Raw genomic sequence first — 24,339 nt, forward strand, 5'->3', positions numbered from 1 at the left:
AATGTGTGAATGATTACAAGCTGTCAGTCATCATGTTATGGATGGAAACATGTGAGGTGTTACCACACTCTTCTGAACTTTGCACACAGTACACTTACCATATCACTGCCCCATTGTCATAATTTCCTTATTACACCATTTTATGATGCTATATTTACTAAAAACCAGAAAACATAAGAGGAACAGATTATCTGATTTATATCTTATGGCTTTGTTTGCTAACCTCTTGGTTACCATGCTTATTCCAGTATAAAACCCAGTAGTCTCATAATCAAGGAGAGGAGAGGACAACGAGCATCAGAAGAGCAAGGCTTACAGGAGTGTCTGCAGAGTAGAGGTAAGACAAGCAGGGGGCCTAATATACCCAGGTCACCATGAAAAGGGGAATGATGAACATAGTCACTGTAGAGTAGGAGGAATGGGGCAAACAGCATTATCACGCTAGGGCTGAGAATGTGGGCATGTAGCACTAAAGAGCACGGCTTGTGCATAAAGAGTGACATCAAAGTGAAATTACAGCAGGAGATGTGGGACTGCACAATTAACAAAAGACAGAGATCTGAAAGTGCGAGCAACACTAAAGAACAAGTATCAAGAGAGAAGGTAAGTGCTTGGAAAAAGAGGTGGAAGGGAAAGTTAGGAGAAATGTGAAGAGTGGGAATTTTTAGTTCCTAAGGAGTAAAGGAAGGGCTTATGGATATCGGGGATTGAGGAATAGGTGTGTTCCTGGAAATTGTCTTTTAAATAGGGATTGGAGTATTTAAAAGGGGCTTTAGTCCAATTTTAGGGAAACACTGTATATGGGTTTGAAAAGAGAATATGAGATTAGAGGTGATTTAGAATTGAAATTTGTCATTAAATTGCTTATGTTTGCATGAGTGTGTTCGCCCTGTGATGGACTTGCAACCTGCCCATGTGTTGCTTCTGCCTAGAGACCAATGGATGCTGGGATAAGCTCCAGCTGCCACCAAGACCCTACCCTATACAAGTCGGTTAGGAAAATGGATGGAGGGATGGATGTATATGGATTTTGCTTTGTTTTGATGGGTAGACCAAAGGCCCTGCAATGTGAATGTTTTCGGTGGGTAAAGGTGTTGTAGAGTCCTCAAAGATTTGAGGGTTGAGGGGTGGCCAGAATCAAAAGAGAAGAGTCAAGATGGGATGCAACATTTGCAAAAACAGTTGAGATAAAAGGAAGGAATTGTGGGTTGCAAAGCAAGGAGAAGGAGGCATTAAGGTGGGAACACAGTAAGGTCACTAAAAAATAAAGAGCATAAAATGGGCAGCATAGTCCCTGTAGTAGTGGGGGCATTAAGTCAGAGGTATGCTCACTACAGTATTATCATAAAAGTCACATAGATAAAACTGGAATTCTAATGCTCCTTTAGTGGAAGGTGCTATATTAAAATTTTGTCTCTTTCATTTCTTTTTGCAATGACAGCTTACATCAAAATACATGAAAAGGGCAAAATTGTGATCAAGTCGCATAGCACTTGGTCATCATCCCAATTCACAGCTGAACTGCCAAATGAGGTTTGCATGTTCTGAGCTCACACGCATAAAGTGATTTGGTGTGAGGGTTGTGGAAGTGTTTGGAACTTGGTATATAACAGTTTGACTTGGTACCTGTCATGTGTCTATTGCTGGTAGGACAGGATTTGATGCTGAATAAATGTTAGCTGGAAAAGGAACTTCAAAAATGACCAGTTGAGATGAAAACAGTATAAACGTGGGATAAAATCAGAAAAGCAGTCTAAATAATAATATAACATCCATATATATATACAGTATATATATATATATATACTGTATATATAATGTAGAGTAGAATGTATTGTGTTATATTTTGTCTAAATCTCTTTGTTTTTGCCAGTTTTCATTTTTTATAAAGCAGTTAAAATTATTTATCATGCTGCATACATGGTATTTCAGAAGAATGACACCTATTCTCTTTTTTTTATTATAAAACTGTAAGGCCATTACTATACTTTTGGCAGTGCTGGTCAAAGCACATTTGGAGCCCTGGGCAGGGGTGTAGTGGGTTGTCTGAATTATTAGAATTCAATGACCTGTTGTGGCCCCCTTGGTGCCTGGAGCGCATACCCCTTAACTTTCATAAATGGCACTCCTCAGATGGCACTCCTCCTCAAGGCAGTTGCCTAATGGATTGACTGGCTCTGACTGTTGGTCACAGATGTAATAAGCGTTTATTATTGGCATCAGTGATGCTGAACAGAGTGGTTCAGTTCTTGCATTGCTGCCGCCTTCTCTTTCTGATGGCTCCTTTTGTGTCCTTGACTTTTATTCATTAACTTGCAGTGTCTTTTATAGTCCCCTCAAAATAATGATCAGCTGATGTTAGGTCAGTCATTTAGAACAGTCATGCAAATAAACTACAATTGTGTACTTGTACTAGGATGTTGTACCATGTTAGCCATTTTGGATGTAATGAGAAGGGACCTGAGTTGCCTCGAAAGCTTGCATATTGTAATCTTTTTAGTTAGCCAATAAATGGTGTCATTTTGCTTGACTTCTCATTTGTACTTATTGAAAGAGATGGACTGAAGTGAGTCCTTATTTAATTAACACACAATACAGTCGCAGGTTTATAATTAGATTGATAACCAATGAGGAAATGAGTACATTAAGCTGTCAGGATACTCTGGATACCTGATGACTATACCATGTATACTGTTATATATATGTTACTTTACTGTTATTTGCAGAAAAAGAAAAACTTTTTGAAGACTGCAGAACAAAACAGAAAAAGGAGTGGCTGAAAACCAACAGGCAGAAGAAAAGAGAAAGAATTTAAGATTCAGGGAAGGGCATCAGTATCTGTAAGTTAGCAAGCTTCACTTACCAGAATTCTCTATTATTGAATGTCGGACGAATCTTGTATCACCTTGCCAGATTACAGTACTGTGTACATTCAGGATGGTTGTAGGATATATTATTATCAGAAGCAGTTAGATAAGAATGTAATAAAGATAGAGAGTCAATTGAGCTTGGCAATCCACAATGCCTGTCCCTCTGCTGCTTGGAACAGACAAGTATTACTGAGTCTGAGACTAACAGACAAATTATCCTTCAAGAAGTATATTGGCCACCAGTGCAGCGTGTTTTTAAACCATGCCTAAATTAAGGCCACACAGGATCTATCTTTAATGTAAACATCTTTATGTGATGAAGTATTACCATGAGGAGACTGAGTCCATGAAACACCAATAACAAGACTCCCTAGCCTGACCTGGAACAGCATGTTTTTTAATCATATTGTAGTCATTTTTGATTTCCGCTATGTTAGTAAGGTCCATGCAGAGAGAGAACCTAACCCGGCCTCTAAAGTAAATCCTGTAAACATTGGGGAAAATGTTAAAGTCCACACCGTCACTGTGATATTACATCTGTATTCATTGTGCCATCATATTATTGTTCATCCAGTAATATGAATGAGTGAACGTTATTGTCCAGAAATAACATTTTTTAATTCAGTCACATTCTGATCCTATTTAAGCCAATTTTAGGGTAACATACAGTAACTGGAGTGTATTGGAGTGATATCAGAAAGATCATTAGTCCATTGCTGAGCAAACTCTCATCACATATGCACAGTTGCATATTTTAGAGTATTTTACCTATTATACCTACAGTGAATTCAGAAAGCATTCACACTCCTTAACTTTCTGTACACTTTACTGTATTGTAAATGTAATTTTAAGTGGATACATTTCCCATTTTTGCTCAATAGCCTACACTCAATAACTCATAATGATGGATGAAAAACATGTTTTTAAAAAGGTTTGCAAATTTAGAAAAATACAATTATTAAGACCCTTAATTCAGACATTTGTAGATGTCCCCTTGGCAGTAATTACAACTTTGAGCCTTGTAGGTCACTACAGGCTTCTCTCACACATGTATTTTGACTGGATTTGAGAATTTTATCCCATTCTTCCAGACAGATCCTCTCAAGCTCCTTTAAATTGGATTGGAAGCATCTGTAAACTACCATCTTCAGGTCTCTCTATAGATGTTCTATGGAGTTTAAGTCTTGGCTTTGGCTGAGCCACTCAAGGACAGTCAGAGACTTGTTCCAAAGGCTTCACATCATTGCTGTGTTAAAAGGTGTCCAGTCTGAGGTGGTGTGGACTCCACAGCAGGTTTTCTTCAATGACCTCTCTGTATTTGTCTGCATTCATCCTTCCTTCAGGTCTGACCAGCCTCCCTGTCACTGCTGCTGAGAAGCACCCCTATAGCACAATTCTACCATCACTGTGCTTCACCATATGGATAATATTAGCAGGTAATGAGCAGAGCCTGGTCTTCAACAGACATAGTGTTTGCAGTGTTAACCTAAGAGTACAATTTTTGTCTCTTCAGACCAGAGAATCTTCTACTTCATGCAAATTGCAACGATACTTAAAGCATGGAGTATGCACCTGACCACAGCAAAGGGTCTGAACACATTTACGAATGAAAGATTTCAGTTTTTGATTTTTAATACATTTGCAAAGCTTTCTGAAGACATGTTCTCACTTTGTCATTATGGGTTACTGAGATTAGATTTGCAAAAACTGCAGATGTTGCCATTTAAAATTAAATCTTCAATACAATACATTGTGCAGAAAGTCAAGGGGTCTGAGTACTTTCTGAAATTATCAGGATGGGATATTTGGGACAACTCGGTAACCCACTAAGTTGGCATGTTTATACAGTGTATGTATAAAGTCCCGGTGAGAGAAAGACGCCAAGCATTCTTCAGCTTGTGACTTGACATCTTTATTGTGGAACAAGGAAAAAAATCTAGTAGTTACCTTAAAAAAAAGCCAGAATGTATAAAATATAAAGTGCTTTTCCATTTAAAATACTTGACTCCTTACACATTTTGAGTAACAGTTTTTTGTACACATTGATACCTGTGTTTTGTAGATTTTTTGTATTATTTGTTTCTATTTTTCCTATTCTTAGCATTAGTGAAGAAGAGGCCTCCATCATGTTTCAAGCTCATTGCATCTTGTTATGCCTACTACTCACCGCAGGTCTGTATTTAAACCTTTTTATTACGTTTATTTTGGCAGTCTGACAGAAGTGTGACACTCTTTTTGTGTACATGTATTTTCTACCTTTATTACTTTAACAGCTTCTTTGTGCAAGTACAGATATGTTTTTGGATGTTTCTATAATTGTTTACGAGTGTTTTGCCAGTCTAATCTGAGAATGATTAATGCAATAGTTATTATCTTTGATATTGACTTAACTAGTTGCCATCAAAAGTTTTGTTGAGCATGTCCTGTTAAAGTAGGAGGAGATACTGGACACCGTTAGCCCTGATCACAGAAGCCATGACAGCTTAACTCATACCAAGCATTAAAAGTGACAGAAAACTGAAATCAGACGCATGCAGTTTCTTTGATTGTGGAAGTCTAACGTACAGCATGTTCAGCTTCACGCTTCTGTTATATTTTTAACATTCTTTTAGCTAGCAGAGAAGGTTTTATTCAGAAGGTGTTCATCTGTGTGATATCTATATTAAACCCAGTCAACAGGATTGATCAATCCGTAAATATTCTAATCTATAACTTGTGACTGGTCTCCCCAATCCTGCTTGTACTTGCCTCTTTTACAGATTGCTGACACGGTGTATTCATGTAGTATTTGCTTCTTGGAAAACTAATTCACCAATACAGAGTTTAGTGCAATGGATAAGGCTTTAGCTCTTAAATCCAAAGGCTACCAGTTTAAATTCCCATCACTCACTTCATGACCCTAAACAAGTTTGTTTACCTACCTGTGCTCCAGTTAAAACAAATGTATGTAAAACAATTGTTAATATACGTGATGTCCACAGAATATTTGTAAATTACTTTATCTCCAGTACATTCTGTAAAAGGTGTAAAGACTGTAAGCATTTTTTAGTTTGTATGTATTATAATTAAAGGAAAGAAAAACGAACTATAAAGATAGCGCTTCAACAGTAAAGAAAATTTAAGTACAAGCCTGCTATAGTGATTTGGCTTACATTATACATTTCCATCCATCCATTTTCCAACCCGCTGAATCCGAACACAGGGTCACGGGGGTCTGCTGGAGCCAATCCCAGCCAACACAGAGCACAAGGCAGGAACCAATCCCGGGCAGGGTGCCAACCCACCGCAGGACACACACAAACACACCCACACACCAAGCACACACTAGGTGCCAATTTAGAATCGCCAATCCACCTAACCTGCATGTCTTTGGACTGTGGGAGGAAACCAGAGCGCCCAGAGGAAACCCACGCAGACACAAGGAGAACATGCAAACTCCACGCAGGGAGGACCCGGGAAGCGAACCCGGGTCTCCTAACTGCGAGGCAGCAGCGCTACCACTGCGCCACCGTGCCGCCCGCATTATACATTTTTCTGCTATTATTTCATTTTTTGTGATCTGAATATATGTTTCATGGTTGGTTTTAAACATCAGGGAACCCTTTAGGATGATTATTTCCAATATAATTTTGCTCTTGGAAGAATTGACTTTTATTTCACATTACTATTCATGGTTTCCACACTGCTAATTTCTTTATTCGTAGGAATGGCAGTTTTACTGGTTGTTTACCAAAACACTATGGCCAATTATTAGAAGAATGCATGACTAGAAAAGTTATGCTTGTGAAGTAACAAATGAGACGCTTTAGAAGCCGTATTACGAAGCATCAGGGATTGCCAATAAACTCTCAAAATCAATAAAAGACTTTAGTGGTGTTTTTTAGGTGTGGTTCAAGTCAAATGGTTACAGAATTTGGTGTTTTGTTTTTGGTTTACTTATTGGTTACTAGGTTTGGTGCTACTATTGGTTTTGACTCCAGCATGTTTATAAGCATAACACCTGCATTTATTCATATTATCAAGATGTTTCTGCAATAATTGGAAAATACAAACACAAAAGACCAGTTACTGTGGTATAGTGTGTCCAGAGCTAGGAAATTAGTGTAACGTGGTAGCATGGGGCCAACCCGCACAGTTAGAGCCGGTTTATACTTCACGCTCAGAATGTGTGCGCACACGCATCATAGCTGCCAAGCATTCCCAGCGTTCATATGAAGCATCCTCTGAGCACGTCCTCAAAAATTAACGCAATGTGTGTGCAAGTTGCAGTACCAGCAAAAAGTCGGACGGCACGGTGTGATAAAGTGACGTCAGAGTCTCTGTTTACTATCTACATGTGACAGGAAGCCGCTTTGTGGATCGCACAGGATCAATGTGCGTGCTTCGATGTTTGATAAATGGTTCGATGTGATGAAGCAAAATGCTGACATACAAATGCATTCGTGGTGCTTTTATATTCCCCAATGTAATGACATGATACATTTTAAAGGTCTCACATACCATCTTCTGTGTTTTTTTTTTTGCACCTTCACAACAGCATCAGAATGTACGGCAGCTTGTTTGAACCACAGAGAAAAAAAACTTAGGGACACAGTAAAAGGTGTATTTTGTGATTAAAGTGGAAATTTTGGCTTAAATCTCAAAACTCCCACTTTAATCTTGTAGTTTATTTTATCATTGAAGTAGACTGTCGTGAACGTCCTCTTAAAACTGACCCAGTTGTTAATCATTATGTGCTTCTGGGGCTTCCTCCTGCTTTGATAGCAGCGGCAAGCAGCAATCGCCACACAGAACACAAAAAATTTATGATACTCCAGCTCTCTGTACATTTAGAATCCTTAGATTTATACATGATATCACTTTCAAAATGAAATGCATTAAAGTATGTACATATATACATCCATCCATCCATTTGCCAACCCGCTGAATCCGAACACAGGGTCACGGGGATCTGCTGGAGCCAATCCCAGCCAACACAGGGCACAAGGCAGGAAACAATCCTGGGCAGGGTGCCAACCCACCGCAGGACACACACAAACACACCCACACACCAAACACACACTAGGGCCAATTTAGAATCGCCAATCCACCTAACCTGCATGTCTTTGGACTGTGGGAGGAAACCGGAGCGCCCGGAGGAAACCCACACAGACACGGGGAGAACATGCAAACTCCACGCAGGGAGGACCCGGGAAGCGAACCCAGGTCCCCAGATCTCCCAACTGCGAGGCAGCAGCGCTACCCACTGCGCCACCGTGCTGCCCACATATATACATTTTACAGATAAATTGTTAACTTAATTTAAATAATGAATACTGTTAATAATTACACATGTGGGGGCTGCACGGTGATGGAGCAGTAGCACTGCTGTCTCACAGTAGGGAGTCACGTTGCTGGTGTTCCCTACATTGAGTTTGTATGTTTTCCTGGTGGGTTTCCACAGTGTGCTCTGGTTTCCTTCAAAGATATGCAGGTTTGCGGACTTGGTGACACTAAAATTCACCTTGCGATGAGCTGATGCAGGGATTATTTCTGCCTCATGCACAATGCTAGCTGGAATGGGCACATCCCTGGATTGATGGATTTAATCATTAAACATCCATCCTTTTCAGAGATATTGTGGCAAGATGTCCTCAGAACTTAATGGGTGTTTCAGGCAATTCACAACATAGCGAAGCCGACGCTGTTCTCACCATGATTATATCTTGCAGTGCCACCTGGTGGAATCTTCCAGATTTATGTAAAGTACACGCGCACGTATAAACAGTACAATGCTTGCGTAGCAGTAGCAACCACAGGTGCACACATCGCATTGCATTAAGAATAAACCCAGCCTTACAGTTACCTAGTGGTGTGGTTCACAGTTGCACTATAGGGACCATTAAATCTTGAGTCAGCATCTTTTTGAAAATACTAGGAGAATAGGAATTGTTAGGCTGCAGTATATCGGAGAGAATGGTTTCTTCTTGTTTTCTTTATGTTGTAATGTATTCCTGTAGATTCTGTATATTCATTAAAATTGCTTGAAGCTATGATGGTATAATTATCTTTTCAATATAACAAACCGATTTCATGAAGCTCGTGTTTTTAAATCAGCAGACACTTATTAATTGTGTGAAGTAAGTATTACTATTCAGAAGGTTTCTTTTTGTTAAATCCCAATTAAACAAAGGCTCTCTTCATGTTAACCCTGAATCTTTGGATCCACCATGGCTACTGGTTTTCATTTCAATGAATGTCCTTACTAGAAGCCAATCTGCTGATAGTTCGATTTTATCATTTAATTAGATGGCTCAGTCTGCAGTCTCTGAAATTACCAAAAGTATGAGTTCTATAAATAGGCTAATCTTTTAAAGCACAGGTATCCTTTCTAGTCTCATTTTGGTTTGCTTGCTTATTAAAATTCTGAGACCCTATATGCTGCCTAATGAGATGCAATTAAGAAAAGAAAGTTAAATAGTAAAAAATCCCAAACCAAGAAATTCACATTGGCTGATTTTCCCAGCAAAGAATTTTAACATGAAATGCACAGGAATTAGTGCAGCAAAATATGAGACAGAATGATCCATCTAGTAGTTAAATGACGCATTCTGTTAAAACTAGAAACCACAAGAGGTCCTAAGGATCATGAATAAGAACCATGGCCTTAATCCCATTTTCATCATTGTCTCATTTTTAAGCTGCCTTTGCACATAACTATGAGCTTTGATAGAAACACACAAATCATCAAACATATTAGAGAGCCACAGTAATTAATTGTGAGAATTCTGTCACATGTGAAATGTCTGCTCTATACCCCACTTTTTCTTTCCATGATCTCACAAACGTTTAGGCATATTGAGGGCCTTAGAGCAAAGGCAACCTGCCAAAAGTCCTCTACTTGCATCTCCTACATTATCTGACCCTACAGCAGGACAACACCAGGCCACACACAGCCGCTGTGGTCACAGCTTTCCTAAAGAATGCTGGCATGCAGGTGCTGCCTTTCCCTGCCTGCTCTCCTGAGCTCAACCCCACAGAGCACATTTGGGATGCCCTGGATTGCAACACCCAGACATGTGATTCCCTCTCTGTCAAAGGCCATCAGTTTCATCAGGCTCTTCTGTTGGAATAGGATATTATGGGTTATCATGCTCTGTACACCAAAGGTATCCATAAGTGGAGGCTACAAGAAGCAGTCATACTGTAAGACGACTGTTCTTTATGTTCAGTTTTTTTTGTACTGTTTTGCATTTCTATTATTCTCTTTTTAATGCGATTAAAGTTGAAATTTCAGTCCAACAACATGTTTCACATTTCTTTTTTCAACACGTACATAAACTGGAATTGTTATCTGAGGTAAGTGTGTAAAGTAGGTTATTATAACTCTTACTCATTTTAAGACCTTCTAACTTCCATGGGTGTAAATATCATGAGGTAAAGGAGCAAAACAAGGTCAGAATTAAAGACACAATGACCATCTTGATAATACATCTGCTGGACATTCGCATGAGGCAGATTGGAGCCCATTAGAGGGAATTCTGCAGGATAAAGTATCACAAAATCTGACTTCAGGATAATGAATGGATGAAAGGATATTATGATTAGAAGTAATAGAACCCACTGCATAGGAAATCAAGCTACAGAATCCTACAACAAGAGGATCATGCTTTGTGGTAGTAAAGCAAAGGGGTACTCTGGCCTGAGGAGTTTAGTTGCAAACAGCGAAATCTGCAGCTTTGTCACATGCAAGTACAAGTGCAGATTTTACCTAAAAGCAATAACTAATAATCATGGCTGCTGTTTAACTATTAAGACAATCAAATATCAGTAAATCTTTAATGTATTTTTCCAGTTTTACCCAGCATTTTGTTCAGACTGTTAAATGCTGTTTAGCTAGGAAACTGATGTCATTTTTATTCAAAGAAGACCTTCTTCAAGTGGCTGTGCTCTAATATTTTTGCTGTGATGCCTGTTACTTATTTCTTTCAGCTGTTTTACCAACATCAAAAGCATCTAGCACAGCTGAAACACCCACTACAATATCATCAACAACTGTCCCCACAACAGCCACCATCCTCCCAACAACTGAAACAACTACCACAGTAATACCAGGCAGCACTGCCCCAACAACTAGAACAACTAATGCAAACACTGCAACAACATCAACAGAAAATACCACAACAATTATAACAAGCGTCTCTCCAACCACTGAAACAACCAACACAACTCCAGACATCACCTCCTCAACCACCAACTCATTCACCACAGTAACATCAATCACTACTACGACTCCATCCACCATCACCTCAGCAAAGGAAACAACCAGCACTTACACCCCAACAACTGAAACAACCAGCACATCCACCTTGACAACTGAAACCTCCTCGAAAACGAAGCCAACTCCATCTGAAGCAGGCAGCACAACTAAATCAGTAAACAGCTTGGCATCAACTGAGTTGGTCACCACAGCAAAGCTGGAAACAGCAAAGTCAACATCAATGGTACAAACAGATAGCACTCGACCTGCACCAATTACCATGGAATCAACCACTCCTGATGGATCTCCTGAATATTCCTGTCCCGAGAATTACACAATGCCATGTAATGGCACCTTCAAGAACTGCACTGTTAACTGCACTTCAGTGGAAGACTGCCCGTTTTTCTGTAATAATACAAGCAACCATACAACAGACTGTGCTGTTTCTATCTGTGATCAATCAGAACTAAATATTACAGGCTGTGTCTCTCTGTGTACAATTAGCATTTTGGAGGACTGCATTTGCCTGATTCCACAATCACCATCATCATCACCCTCAACATCAGACACACTGTCAGATGGGGAAATTGCAGGCATTGTGGTAGGATCAGTAGCTGGTGTTGCAGCAGTCGGTACGTTTTTTAAGTCAATTTAGTACATTTAAATTTATTTCTAATGTTAAGTAGCCTTGATCTTTTCTATTCTTTAAGGACCGTACTCTAAAAGGTAGTTAAACCCAAAATAATAACCTGAACTTGACTTTTCTAGTGATGCTTGCATTAACAACTTCAGCAGATCAGACTCTTGAGTGGCTATGATTTTGCCTCAACATTAGGACAGATGAATCTGTCTCACATCATTGAGGAAGTGGCACCATATGTAGTATAAAAAGTTAAATGGCAGGTCTTATCCTCACAAGAGTTAAGACAGATGTAGAGAACATGAAATGAAAACACTATTAGATTATCTAATCATAGTGTGAATAGATGCAGAGACATCATTTCCATAAATGAACTATGGTTATTCACAATTACGATTAGCTAAATGAAATGTATCAGTGTAGCCTCTTCAGAAAATATTGCCTCCTTATTCCAGGTGAAATTAAACAATAGGGGTTAGAGTCTGAATCATCCAATGACTGCAAATTTGTAAAAAAGCAACCAGATATCCCCTGACGATGTTAGTTAAGATGCAAGATTAAACATCACTTGAGGTACTACATGCAGACTTCATTTGGGTATATTAGAGAAGGGATTAGTTCTTTTGGGTACTATTAGTTGGGTACTATTATCATGTGGTCATTCATTTCTTTGCCAGATAATTCCTTTATTCTTGAGCAAAGTGATGGAGGTGAGGAGAAATAACTTCAGGCATTTTACAATGTACACCAGAGAAGAATGAGGATGAATCAGACACTGAAAGGAAACCAGTGTGTTGTGTCCAACTGAGGCGTTACACATTTTCATTTAGGGCACTTCCACATAGGAAGGATAAGCCATGAAGAACCTTGCTGAACACAATACTTTCATAACTTACTAATTAAGAGATTTAAATCAATTAACTAGTACATCAAACTGAGACAAATTCCAAGGCAAAATTGTCAATGGAAAATGCAAAATACAGAACTATAGTCGAAATACTTAAAAGACTACAAAATTTCACAGAAGTCGAAAAATACAGCTGCAAAAAAAGCAAACCAATGGATGTGGCAGCAGTTAGCTTACTGTATATATGCCCCTAGATGAGAGTTTCCCAACCTTTTAACTTACTAACCACAAAAATATTAAATCTCATACACGTGCTCAACTGTCAGAAGGGGTAGAACTACCAGTAAAAAAGCACCTCCAAGATTAGCGCTCACAGACATGACACTTAGTGAGTACTTTGGTGGCATCTCTTAGTTGCTTTGTTCCTTTGCGTGTCCCTCTCTGCCTCAGAGAAAGCTCATATGCCCACTATCCACCAATGCTGTGAGGCTCACTGGTGATCACACACCCAGGCAGATGGACTCTAGCAGTCAGGAGACGTGTCCAAAGTGCTCTAAGTCCTGTGCCCAAAGAGTAGAGATCGAGTAGAGATTGTGGAGCTGCTTTTATGCCATCTTCTTCAGGTAATCTTGTCCTCCTCATACCGATCTTGACTACCTGAGGAGTTTCTCCCTCTCAGGTTCAGACCCAGGTACACTACACTATTATTTTCACAATACACATGGATAACTCTCACAGTGCACCACTGTGCTATCGCACACTAAGCACATAATTGAGAGGAGACACATTGGTCAATAGTAGCATTTAGCTATGGTTTTAAGCTTTTTAGAGTAAACGTGACCATTAAGTGTTAAACAGGACAGCATGTGATGAGACTACAAAGCTACACAGCCCTAAATGGTCACATCCTGCTGGTGCAATGAAACAGCCAGACACATTTCTTTAGGTTCCCTTTAATGGAGATATGACTGGCTTCAAAATAAAATCAAACTCATCGCCCCCTGGTGTTTCGTAGGCCCTTCTAATATCCGTAAAAAAAAACAAATACTGCTATAGAATAACAGGAGATTGAGTTAATGGAGTGCCTGAGAGTCCTAATTGACAAAGGTTAAGGTGACGAGTGGAGATGAAAAGACAACACAAAACAAAACAGATAAACCAAACACAAGGCAGCATGGAAAAGTTTTGCAAAGTATTATAAAAGACAAAACTAAAATGAAACCCTAACAGCTGATAGAAGCCAATCTTAAAACTGAATAATAGGACAGATCCAAGGAGATTTTAATAACAGGTGAGATATGCGGTTTAAATGCTCAGATATAGATGGTATATTAGAATATTTGTTTATTCAGATTTTTGGTGGAGAATGTAGCTTACCGAGTTGGGCTCAAGATTCACTCTACCATAATTTGCTTAAAGGAGGTTTGCAGAAATCCAAGCAGTGTTGTTTTTGCAACAAGTAATTGTCATTTTATGAGAAATGTCTGGGAATGATCAACATAGGAGTCCATGTCCAAACCATAGTTGAAAAGGTAATGCTGGTTACATGGTGTGTTGAGTACAAGGCCATTTTTTCTTAAACTGTAAAACAGCTGTGTGAGACCTCAGGTGAATTATTGTCTGCAGTTTTGGTCCCAATATTACAAAAAGACAGAACAGCGCTGGAGAAAGAGTAAAAAAGATCACACAGACATATTAAGAGCTATAGGAAAAGACTGGAGAAGGTGAATATTTTTGGTTTAGGAAAACTGGGATTAAAAGCTAACATGGAAGTGTTAAAGGGAATTAGCAGGGCAAATGGCAGCTGTTACTTTATAATGGGTTTTGTTAGCAAGAATAATGAAACAGATGGAAGCTGGTTGAAGCTAAAATTTCACATTAGGAACATTAAGAGATACTTCTTCGCACAGAGAACAACAGACACATGAAGTGAGTTACCAGGTAGTGTGGTATGCAGCAGTAGAACGAGGCCTTCAAATCTCAATGTTTGCGTAAGTTAAAACAATAGAGGTTCTCATCATAAGTTTCCTTATGGTCTTTTGGTATGTCTCCAGAAATTAGGAACAAGGTGTTTTTTTGCAGTCAGTATTTTATTAATTTGACAATTAAACTTGGTTGTCTTAAATGAGTCTATATTAGCTTGATCAGAGACTGGTCAGATGACCAACATGTCTGCCTATGTGAACCTGTAGCTAATCCTACAAATGTGTATTCACTTCCATCAAAGATGGCCACTTTAACACTATACTGGTAATGGAGAGCTGTTTAGATAAGAAATTTAAATAGCATGAAGACTAGTAGGAGATAGATTGTGCCAAATGGAAGAAAATTAAAACGTGGTTGAGACAAGCATGAGAAAAAAGTTACCAAGTTACCAAAACTGGTATGTCCATCCATTCATCCATCCATTATCCAACCCGCTATATCCTAACTACAGGGTCATGGGGGTCTGCTGGAGTCAATCCCAGCCAACACAGGGCGCAAGGCAGGAAACAAACCCTGGGCAGGGTGCCAGCCCACCGCAGGGCACACACACATACACACACCAAGCACACACTAGGGACAATGTAAAATCACCAATGCACTTGACCTTCATGTCTTTGGACTGTGGGAGGAAACCGGAGCACCCGGAGGAAACCCACACAGACACGGGGAGCACATGCAAACTCCACACAGGGAGGACCCGGGAAGCGAACCCGGGTCCCCTACCTGTGAGGCAGCAGCGGTACCCACTCTGCCACCGTGCTGCCAAAACTGGTATGTCACACAATGGAAAATCCTAACACTGATTGGCATTGATTTTGTTTTATTTTTTTCAAAATTGATCCAAACCTTGGAAACAACTGCACACTACCATCTTACACAGGTGGGGATGTTAGTGCCTTAATAGTTTGGGTGATTTCCATGTCACATGACCAGCAACAGGCATATCAACCATAAACAAAATGGCTATACCTACACAGAAATACTAAATTGGTGCCAATATGCAAAAAAATCAGAAACGGTGCCACAATGATGTCATCATATACAATAAACAAACACTAAGCTAAACATGTATAAAAATTCCAAAGATAAAACAAGTTCATTTTAGGGAAGCCACAACACAGGTAGACAAACACTAACAAACATCCAGTCTGCACGTTGACAGGTGGCATAAACAGACACAGAGTAACCAATTTTAAATTTATGGTGTCGCCAAGGAACCACTGCCATGTGCAATGGTGAATCAGTGGGTTCACAGAAATTTGAACAGCATGTAGCTAAATGCTATGCTGTGACATACATCATGAGAAAGATGGTGGAGGGGAGCACATTAACATGCTACCGAAAAGAAGTAGCAGCTCCCAACCCATTGGGTGCAAGTGCCCATGCCCTTCAGAATGACACCACACACTTCATAAGTGTAAGCAATGAATGGTTGGTGCAGTAGCTATCTTCTTTTCCTGTGTGCTTCTTTCAAAGTGAACACTGGAAACATTTACACTCGTTTTTGTTTTCTTGTTGGCTAATACAAGATGTTTTTTTCTTTCAGGTGGTGGAATTGTCCTAGTTGTTAAGCTCCTTGGAGCCTAAAAGATTCAAGACTCAACTCTAAAGAAGTCCAACAGAGCACATATTTGGCACATGGAGGTTCACTCTTGTTTACACACGGCAGCATTTGCACTTTGCACAATTAGGCACAAAACCCTCCAGTTGTACTATAAGATTGCCTTCATCATCAGTGCTCTTTATATTTATACCTTTTAATTTTTCTCCCAGCATTCGGCTCAATGTTACCCATCAGTCAACTGCATACTGTATTCAAATTTATTTGCATAATAAGTTCAGCTATGTTGTTAAATATGTGATCATGTTTTGTGTAAGGCTGTGCAGCAGCTAATAATCAGTTATTGTTGAGTACACTGCTTCACTACTTGAAGGCAGGGCTCACTGGAACATAAGGGCCATTAAGGATATATTTTGGAGGGGCTACTGTGATAATATCTTGGGTCAAGTGTATGGTGGCAATTGAATATGGGATTTGTACCATATTTCCTATTGGGCTGTTAAGCGTGTTGATTTTGAAAATGGTTTACATCACAGCAAAAGACATGTCAGAAAAGGCATTTGCTGCACTATATTTCACAATACTTGGGCTGCGATGGAGACTGTACAGTCTCAGGTTGTGTGATACTGTGCACAGTGTTTAATTTGTGAATCGCATTGTCAGCTTAGGGTACAGAGGCCCCAATGTACAGGACAGAAATGCTTAGTTTCTAACTGATGGGCAATTTCAACTAGCTACTGTAAATGGTCACATGCAGAGCAAAATACATATTGTTTTCCAAAGCAGTGACATTCAGATTACCCAGAACCATTTATATTGATTGTACCGTGCTACCTAATTATGAGCATTCATTCTTTTTACTTCTCAATTGCTCAAACCAGTGTTATCCTATAAAGCAATGGAGGGTACACTGGGGGCATTGATACCTTCAAGATGATCTACTATGAGTTTTAGGTACACATGGCTGATGTTTTTTTTATGTTGAACATCATATTAAGCTTGTATCGTGGTTGGAGAATTTCACCAAGTTGTGTTTGAATGTCAAACCTCATATTGGCTTATTCTTTCACAAATTAAAGTTTCTGTAAGCTGAAGTCTACATTTCATTGACCTTCAGACATCTTCATGTCAACTTTAGTTTGGCTTCTTTATACTGATTTTTGCATTTTGTTAATCTTGTATGTGAGACTACATTGCTGAACACAATTGATGTACATCACCTCAACACAGATGAAAACCCTTGTGGCACTTCTACAAGAATTATTAAAAAAACTTTTAAAAAGCCAGAAAGGTCAGAAATTATTTTAGCAGAATTTTGGCCATATACAGTAAACTAGCAATGCTTGTAACGGTCATAATGGACTGTGCCTGGGACTATGTACAGCGTCCTATGGAACCCCAAAGACACCAAACCTACAGTCCGTGTGGTCCCAGTAATGGTAGATGCTCAGTTCATTAGACTGAGTACCCTACTCGTACAAGTTTAGTTTTCTTCTGCTTTTACCTTACTGACTTTCACACCCCGATGCGTGATACTGCTGAATCCCAGTGATTAAGCACAGGAGGGGACAGCCAGGCCGGTCAAGTACTGGGACAGGCCAGCTGTAACTGGTTGACATTTATATGCAGTTTTATGCCACAGTAGTATGAGGGAAAGGAATATCTAATAAAAAATAAATTTGCCTTCTAAAAGCAGGTGACAAGGTGGTGGTTGTCTGCAGGTCAAAGACCACAGAGCTTCCATGTGCCAGCTGCCCTTTTCTCATTCTGATGAGGAACTTCCCTCATCCATAAAATTATATTGTCATTCTACTCATATTTCATACTCTCATCATATGAATTTATTAACCTGGTAAAAAGCTCCAGATAATTTGCTTGTCTGTACTGTTTATTCAGCAATAAAAAGAGCAGTACATCAGATGGCTTCTATCAATGATTAACTTTCTAATGCAGAAGCTAAGAAAAAACAACTTCATAATGATCCATAAGGTTTGTTCATATAACACTTTTGGAAGTGCATTATAAATAAAAAAAACAAGAAGGGTGCATTTTATTATTGATGTTTACTATTATGCTTGTAATGCCTAACTCAGCCTATAGAGGGTGCCAGTGCACTAAGGGGCCTGCCATTCACGCCAAAATGCTGCAGATCCTCCAAATTTCAAGTATAAGCAGCAAGCGTCTGGTGCCATGTAATTCTGGCCATGATCATGTCCACCCCTATAGCACAGCCCCTCTCAGACTCCATTTGCTTATACTCACTGATTTATCTTCACATCTTTTATCTAAAGCAGTTTACAAATGAGCCGGGGTGAAGGGGGATTTTGCAAGGAGCTGTTTACACAAGTGGCATTCTCAATAACCGCAGGTTATTTTTCATGGATCACAACAAGCATCTGTTGTATTCATTTATGACCAGTAGCCTTAGCAACCTGCAGTGGTCCGTGTGCTTTATCAACTGCAATAAATCTCCTGTGAAGCCTCCAACAGAGAAGAGTCTGGAAGATAATTTCTGGTTTTACCTATTTTCAGACTTGTAAAGCAGACAAGAACCCTGATCTCATAAAGGCTCTGTGCTTAAACACAACCTAAAGGACTCATTTGTCTGTTTGTTTAACATTTATGACCCCAAATTCACAGTCAGCACTGGGCAGTCAGCATGATTGTATGGTGCTACCTCGGGGTAATGGGGCCCTAGATGGAGTTGTTGGCTGCATTGCCTTCATGAAAGTTGCATGTTCTCAGTTTATGTGGTTTAACTCACAGTCCAAAAACATGCCCTCTCTTGTGAATTTCTAGCTCCACATTGCCCCATATTGAGTGGGCCTGTGCATGAATGTGTCTTATGACAGACAGAAGACTAACATTCATTGTGTTTGATCTGGCTCTGGTCCCACTGAATTAGACAGGAGTGAAGTAACCAGAGGACAGAGAAACAGAATGTTAGAATAACGTGTAGCACAATGACAAAAGAAATGTCGAACTCATTTCTCCTACATCCCTTAATAGACTTCGCCCCATCTATTAGATGAGGCGGCAGGTTGCCCCGTCTATCAGGTGGTAAACCCAAATACTAAGAAATTCACTCCTGCATCTCTCTGTCTTACCACCCTGGTTACTCCATCCCAGTTGTGGTTCTCTGTTCCCAATTCTTGCCCCAACTTCAGACAAATCTTGGCTGTGGCATTAGGTGTTGTCACAAACTCCACTCTGAGTCATAGCAAGGTTTGGGGCAGCCACCCGTATATTTGGTATCCTGGCTGCAAAGTTGCAAAAATGTAAACAGTACTGATGTGCACAAAACTGAGTCCTAAACAGAACTGAGGGAATAGGGAAAAGGTGGAGGCTTTTAAAGGGATAGACAGGAAGTGAGGTCAAAGGGGTCGGGCTCACAAGGGTCTTCAGCTATAGGCTTTAGCCTGGACTTGACATCACAGGGGCTGAAGCCAGCAAGGTCTTCCTCCATAGGCTCGGACCCGGAAGTGACGTCAAGAGGGCCAGGTGGAATCTCCCGTGAATGGTCTACAGGAAATGGAGAAAAAGAGAAAAAGAGTCAGTGCACTCTACCACATCCTGGTCTGACTCGGAACTGCCCTTACTCAAGCCCTTTAGCTGACTCCCATGAGCACGTGTGTTACAGTGGTTTCAGTGGTGGCCTGCCTTGTCTGCAGGGACATCAGGCTGCAGCTTCCTCAAGCACATGCCAGGATCCCTTGGAGAGCCAGTCTTATATAAAAGTCAAACACAGTGTGGCATATTTCAGTCAGCAACTGTGATGAAGCTTCCTAATGGCTGCTCCTAGTTTCACACTTTAAATGGAAGCATGTTCTCAGCTTGCCTGCCTTAAGACTGTGTACTGCAACTCCTTTGCTCAAATGTCTCATGACCTTTGGGAGACCACCATGGCCTTCATTTCTTTCTGAACAGAGAGCGAGTCTTCTATGCTGTCTGCTGGAGTTCTTAGCCTTTCATGCCCTTATCATTACAGCACCACTGTCCCTTTCTCACCAATGTGCTCTGGGGAGTTTCATCTGCATGTAACCACTTTTGCCCATGCAGATATGCCACTATGCATTCTTTCTCTCCTTGAGATGGCTTCCTTCAGGACTTTTGCTTGGTGTTGTTTGTAATCCTGGCAAACTTCAACTAAGCAACTACCTGCTATACAAGATGGAAAGATTAAAAGTGGGCAGGGTCAGAGCCCAACAAGGCCATTTAAGCAAAAGGAAAATAAGTACCGGCAGGATGAGAAGGGCACTGTCAAAGGGCTTGTGCCTGGCATGTATACTCAGTGCCCAGTGAGAGACACCTGTGATGCCCCATGCAATGGCACCATTGCACAATTTCAGACTCTGGGCACCTGGAGCCGTAACTGAAAAAACCTGGAGATGAGAGAATTAAGACACATGACTGTTCAAAAAACAGAATCCTAGTTTATTCCATATGTGCCAATAACTATTTAGAGCAGGGGTCCCCAACTCCAGTCCTGGAGAGCCCCAGTAGCTGCAGGTTTCCATTCTAACCCTTTTCTTAATTAGTGACCTGTTTTTGCTGCTATTTAACTTCTTTTGAATTAATTTTATTTAACTTGCTCTTGAAGACTCAGACCTCTTAATTGTTTCTTTTTCCTTAATTAGCAGCCAAACAATAATAATATACAAAATGAACCAAAACATGACCGGCAAACTGTCATACATCCATCCATTTTCCAACCCGCTGAATCCGAACACGGGTCTGCTGGAGCCAATCCCAGCCAACACAGTGCACAAGGCAGGAACCAATCCCAGGCAGGGTGCCAACCCATCGCAGGACACACACAAACACACCCACGGGCCAATTTAGAATCGCCAATCCACCTAACCTGCATGTCTTTGGACCGTGGGAGGAAACCCATGCAGACACAGAGAGAACATGCAAACTCCATGCAGGGAGGATCCGGGAAGCAAACCCAGGTCTCCCAACTGCGAGGCAGCAGCGCTACTCACTGCGCCACCGTGCCGCCCGTCTGTCATACAGTATCTGAAAATAAAGAAAGGTGAAGGCATCAGGAATGCTGATCTGCTCAGGTCCACAAAACATTTTAACAGTGCTCTTAGAAAAGAGAAAATCAATAATTTTGGAAATATATGCTATTGCATAATAAGAGCAGGAATAAGCCATGGAATTAAAGAACAGGTTTAATTAATGACAAGACTCGGCACCTAATTAAACAACTGGTTGGAGTTTGAGGCCCTGACTTCGTTGGTCTTCGGTTGGCTCACTCACATCACATTTCATTTCTGTTTAGGTGCCATTTAAGGAAAGAAATAAAGCAATTCAGAGAAATCATCAGGGGAACAAATCTTAAAAAAACTAGTTAATTAAAATTAATTCAAAAGAAGTTAATTAGCAGCAAAAACAGGTTTAGGTTAAGAAAAGGATTAAAATGAAAACCTGCAGCCACTGAGGCCCTCCAGGACCAGAGCTGGGGATCCCTGATTTAGAGTAATGTCTCACAGTTATATAAACAGTTTGATGCAAGAACATTAACAAAAACAAAAAAATAAAATGCACATGCTAGGTACAATATTTACAATGACCCCAAAGCAAAAAGTGATGAGAAAATCCAACAAAAAGACAAGCAAAAACCTTTTCTACCTTCTTTTTTTCCAAAGACTGGAATATAATCAGAAACAAAAAGTGAAAATATTATATACAAAGACAATAATGAAAAAATGAGCACCCAAAATACACAATAATCCCACCCAAACATATATATAATTCAGAAGTAAACTGTCCATATGAATATATACTGTATATAAACTTAAGCACTCTTCTCTCTGTTCCACTCACTCAACAGTAAAGAAGTTCACTCTAGCCCGAAGACCAGTCAATAGGCAACCCCTGGCTGTCTGGACCTCAGCTCTATACAGTTAGCCATCTTGTTTAGCCAGTCGGTGTCCCCCAATAGTAAATGAGGTCAAGTCACGCACCCGATGTCCTTCTCTGATTAGGTGCTGTTTTATTATTTTAAACTTCAGCCTTTCCCTACACATGCATGATAGTTTGTAACCAGCTGCTCAAGAAAGTTACGTAGTGAACTTTCACTCCATCGTTTCACCCTTCTTTTTATACGTGCATATCCTTCTGCTCTTTCCTTCCTGCAGCAGCTTTGGGCATGTGCTTTGTTGATAGACCACTCCAATTCGAAAGCACGCCTGGGGATAATATAGGGGCATCGGACACACACCTTTGCTTAGTGCTGGTTGAAGCCCAGAGAAGCCCTCTGATTTGCAGGCCTCCAAATTAGTAGGGCAACTAGTAAGAAGACACCGGACGCCGATGTGGCTTTGCTCCACCACCATGTTTCTCTCTCGATGGAGAGCTAAAAAAACAGATAAGTTGCTTTTACCTCAGTTGTAACTATTTATCTGAACATGATTAGCAAAAATAGGTATACATAATGCTACTTTTAAACTGATTGAGGACTCTGCTTGTCACAACACCAACACCCATGCAAGTGAAAAGAAGTTTGGGTCTGAGGGCAAGTCATACAATGTTACCTTGAGGCACCAGAAGGCAGGCAAAATAGTAGATGCCAGGAATGCCTGGTCATCTGTGAAGGGCTTGGCAGTGGGGCAGAATAGCCAGTAGAGGGCATTGTGTGGTTCTAAGTAAGCAGAAGTGGGTCCATGTGACTCCCTTTAAAGGTGGACTCTGGCAGAACTGGCAAAACACTGGTTATTTCTTTGTAGCCCACTAAGTGGATCACATTCCTGAGCCAAGTAAGCAGCCAGGCTGCTCTTAGGCAGTGGAAGCTCAAGAGTTGCTTGTTGGTAATGCCAGTGTCCTAGGACTCTCTAAACCCCCTAAAAGCATAGTTAACTAAAGGCTACCCCAGAAGAGGCCCTGGAAAGAGATTTAAATCCATTTAATCACAGAAGTCTACAGCCTACAGGAGGGATGGGGAGGATCCCACTATAGATGAAGTGGGGCACCACAGTATAAAGGAATTCTTCAACATTGCCAAATGACAGCACCATGGGAGAAACTGTAAATGCCACATATTAGTATTATATACTGTACAACTCCAGCTCAGAGTGCTTCTAATGAGGAGAGAGGTTAGGAGCACGCGCTGCTGATACAACGCATTGCCGCACCCACCACATGATGAACCAACTCTGGATCCCAGATTGGGACACAAGTGTAGCCATGCAACAGGTGACACCTCAGCACCACATAAGTTCAGATGGAATGGAACCAGTGTGAGGTTTTTTATGGTGGCTGGAGTGCCCAGGTTTTTCCCTGCAGGTTGGAGTGTCTACATGCAGGGCTGGATGCAGATTAACGTCATACCCAGGATGGAGCAATTGCAGGTTAAGGGCCTTGCTCAAGGGCCCAATGAAGTAGAGTCACTTTTGGCATTGACAGGATTTGAACCAGCAATCTTCCAATTACCAGTGCAAATCCCTAGCCTCAGAGGCACCACTCCGCCCAAGCTTCTGATGGTATGGAATTACAATACAATACAATACAGTTTATTTTTGTATAGCCCAAAATCACACAGGAAGTGCCACAATGGTCTTTAACAGGCCCTGCCTCTTGACAGCCCCCCAGCCTTGACTCTCTAAGAAGACAAGGAAAAACTCCCAAAAAAAACCTAGAAGGGAAAAAATGGAAGAAACCTCAGGAAAGGCAGTTCAAAGAGAGACACCGTTCCAGGTAGGTTTGGTGTGCAGTGGGTGTCAAAAGAAGGGGGTCAATACAATACAATACAATACACAAAACAGAACAAATCCTCAATAAAAAATTAAAAATTTTTTAGAAGTACGGAGCAGAATTTAACAGTAGATGATATCACATAATAAGCAAGAATTAAATATAATTATAGAAATAAGAAAGTATGAATGAAACATATAAAGCATATGTGCACTATACAGGTAGTCATCGACTTATGACCTCGTTCAGTTCCGATGGACCTGTCGTAAGTCAATTTGGACGTAAGACAGACATATAAGTATTCAAACCTGACTGGATGTATAGTACTGTATAATAAGTCATATTGTTTGTTTCATATATTTTTTATCACCATTCTTAGCTTGCGGTGGGCTGACGCCCTGCCCGGGGTTTGTTTCCTGCCTTGTGCCCTGTGTTGGCTGGGATTGGCTCCAGCAGACCCCTGTGACCCTGTAGTTAGGATATAGCGGGTTTGATGAT

The 24,339-nt window shown here is 40.4% G+C and overlaps 1 protein-coding gene across 1 annotated transcript; it reads left to right on the forward strand.

The window, feature by feature from the left end:
- Nucleotides 1–204: 204 nt before the first annotated feature.
- Nucleotides 205–17,906, forward strand: LOC127528971 (uncharacterized). The gene is made up of 5 exons (XM_051930970.1): nucleotides 205–337; nucleotides 2,727–2,840; nucleotides 4,972–5,042; nucleotides 10,842–11,741; nucleotides 16,129–17,906. The coding sequence occupies exons 3-5, from the start codon at nucleotides 4,997–4,999 to the stop codon at nucleotides 16,167–16,169; spliced, it is 987 nt and encodes a 328-aa protein (XP_051786930.1). The 5' UTR covers nucleotides 205–337; nucleotides 2,727–2,840; nucleotides 4,972–4,996; the 3' UTR covers nucleotides 16,170–17,906.
- Nucleotides 17,907–24,339: the final 6,433 nt, after the last annotated feature.

The sequence above is a fragment of the Erpetoichthys calabaricus genome, chromosome 8, assembly GCF_900747795.2.
Source record: "Erpetoichthys calabaricus chromosome 8, fErpCal1.3, whole genome shotgun sequence".
NCBI lineage: Eukaryota > Metazoa > Chordata > Cladistia > Polypteriformes > Polypteridae > Erpetoichthys > Erpetoichthys calabaricus.

Excerpts from the sequence above, each read along its gene's own strand:
- LOC127528971 (XM_051930970.1), top strand. The coding sequence starts at position 4,997 with ATGTTTCAAGCTCATTGCATCTTGTTATGCCTACTACTCACCGCAG. Across the intron at positions 5,043-10,841 it reads ATGCCTACTACTCACCGCAG|CTGTTTTACCAACATCAAAA; the intron begins GTCTGTATTTAA and ends TATTTCTTTCAG. Across the intron at positions 11,742-16,128 it reads AGCTGGTGTTGCAGCAGTCG|GTGGTGGAATTGTCCTAGTT; the intron begins GTACGTTTTTTA and ends TTTTTCTTTCAG.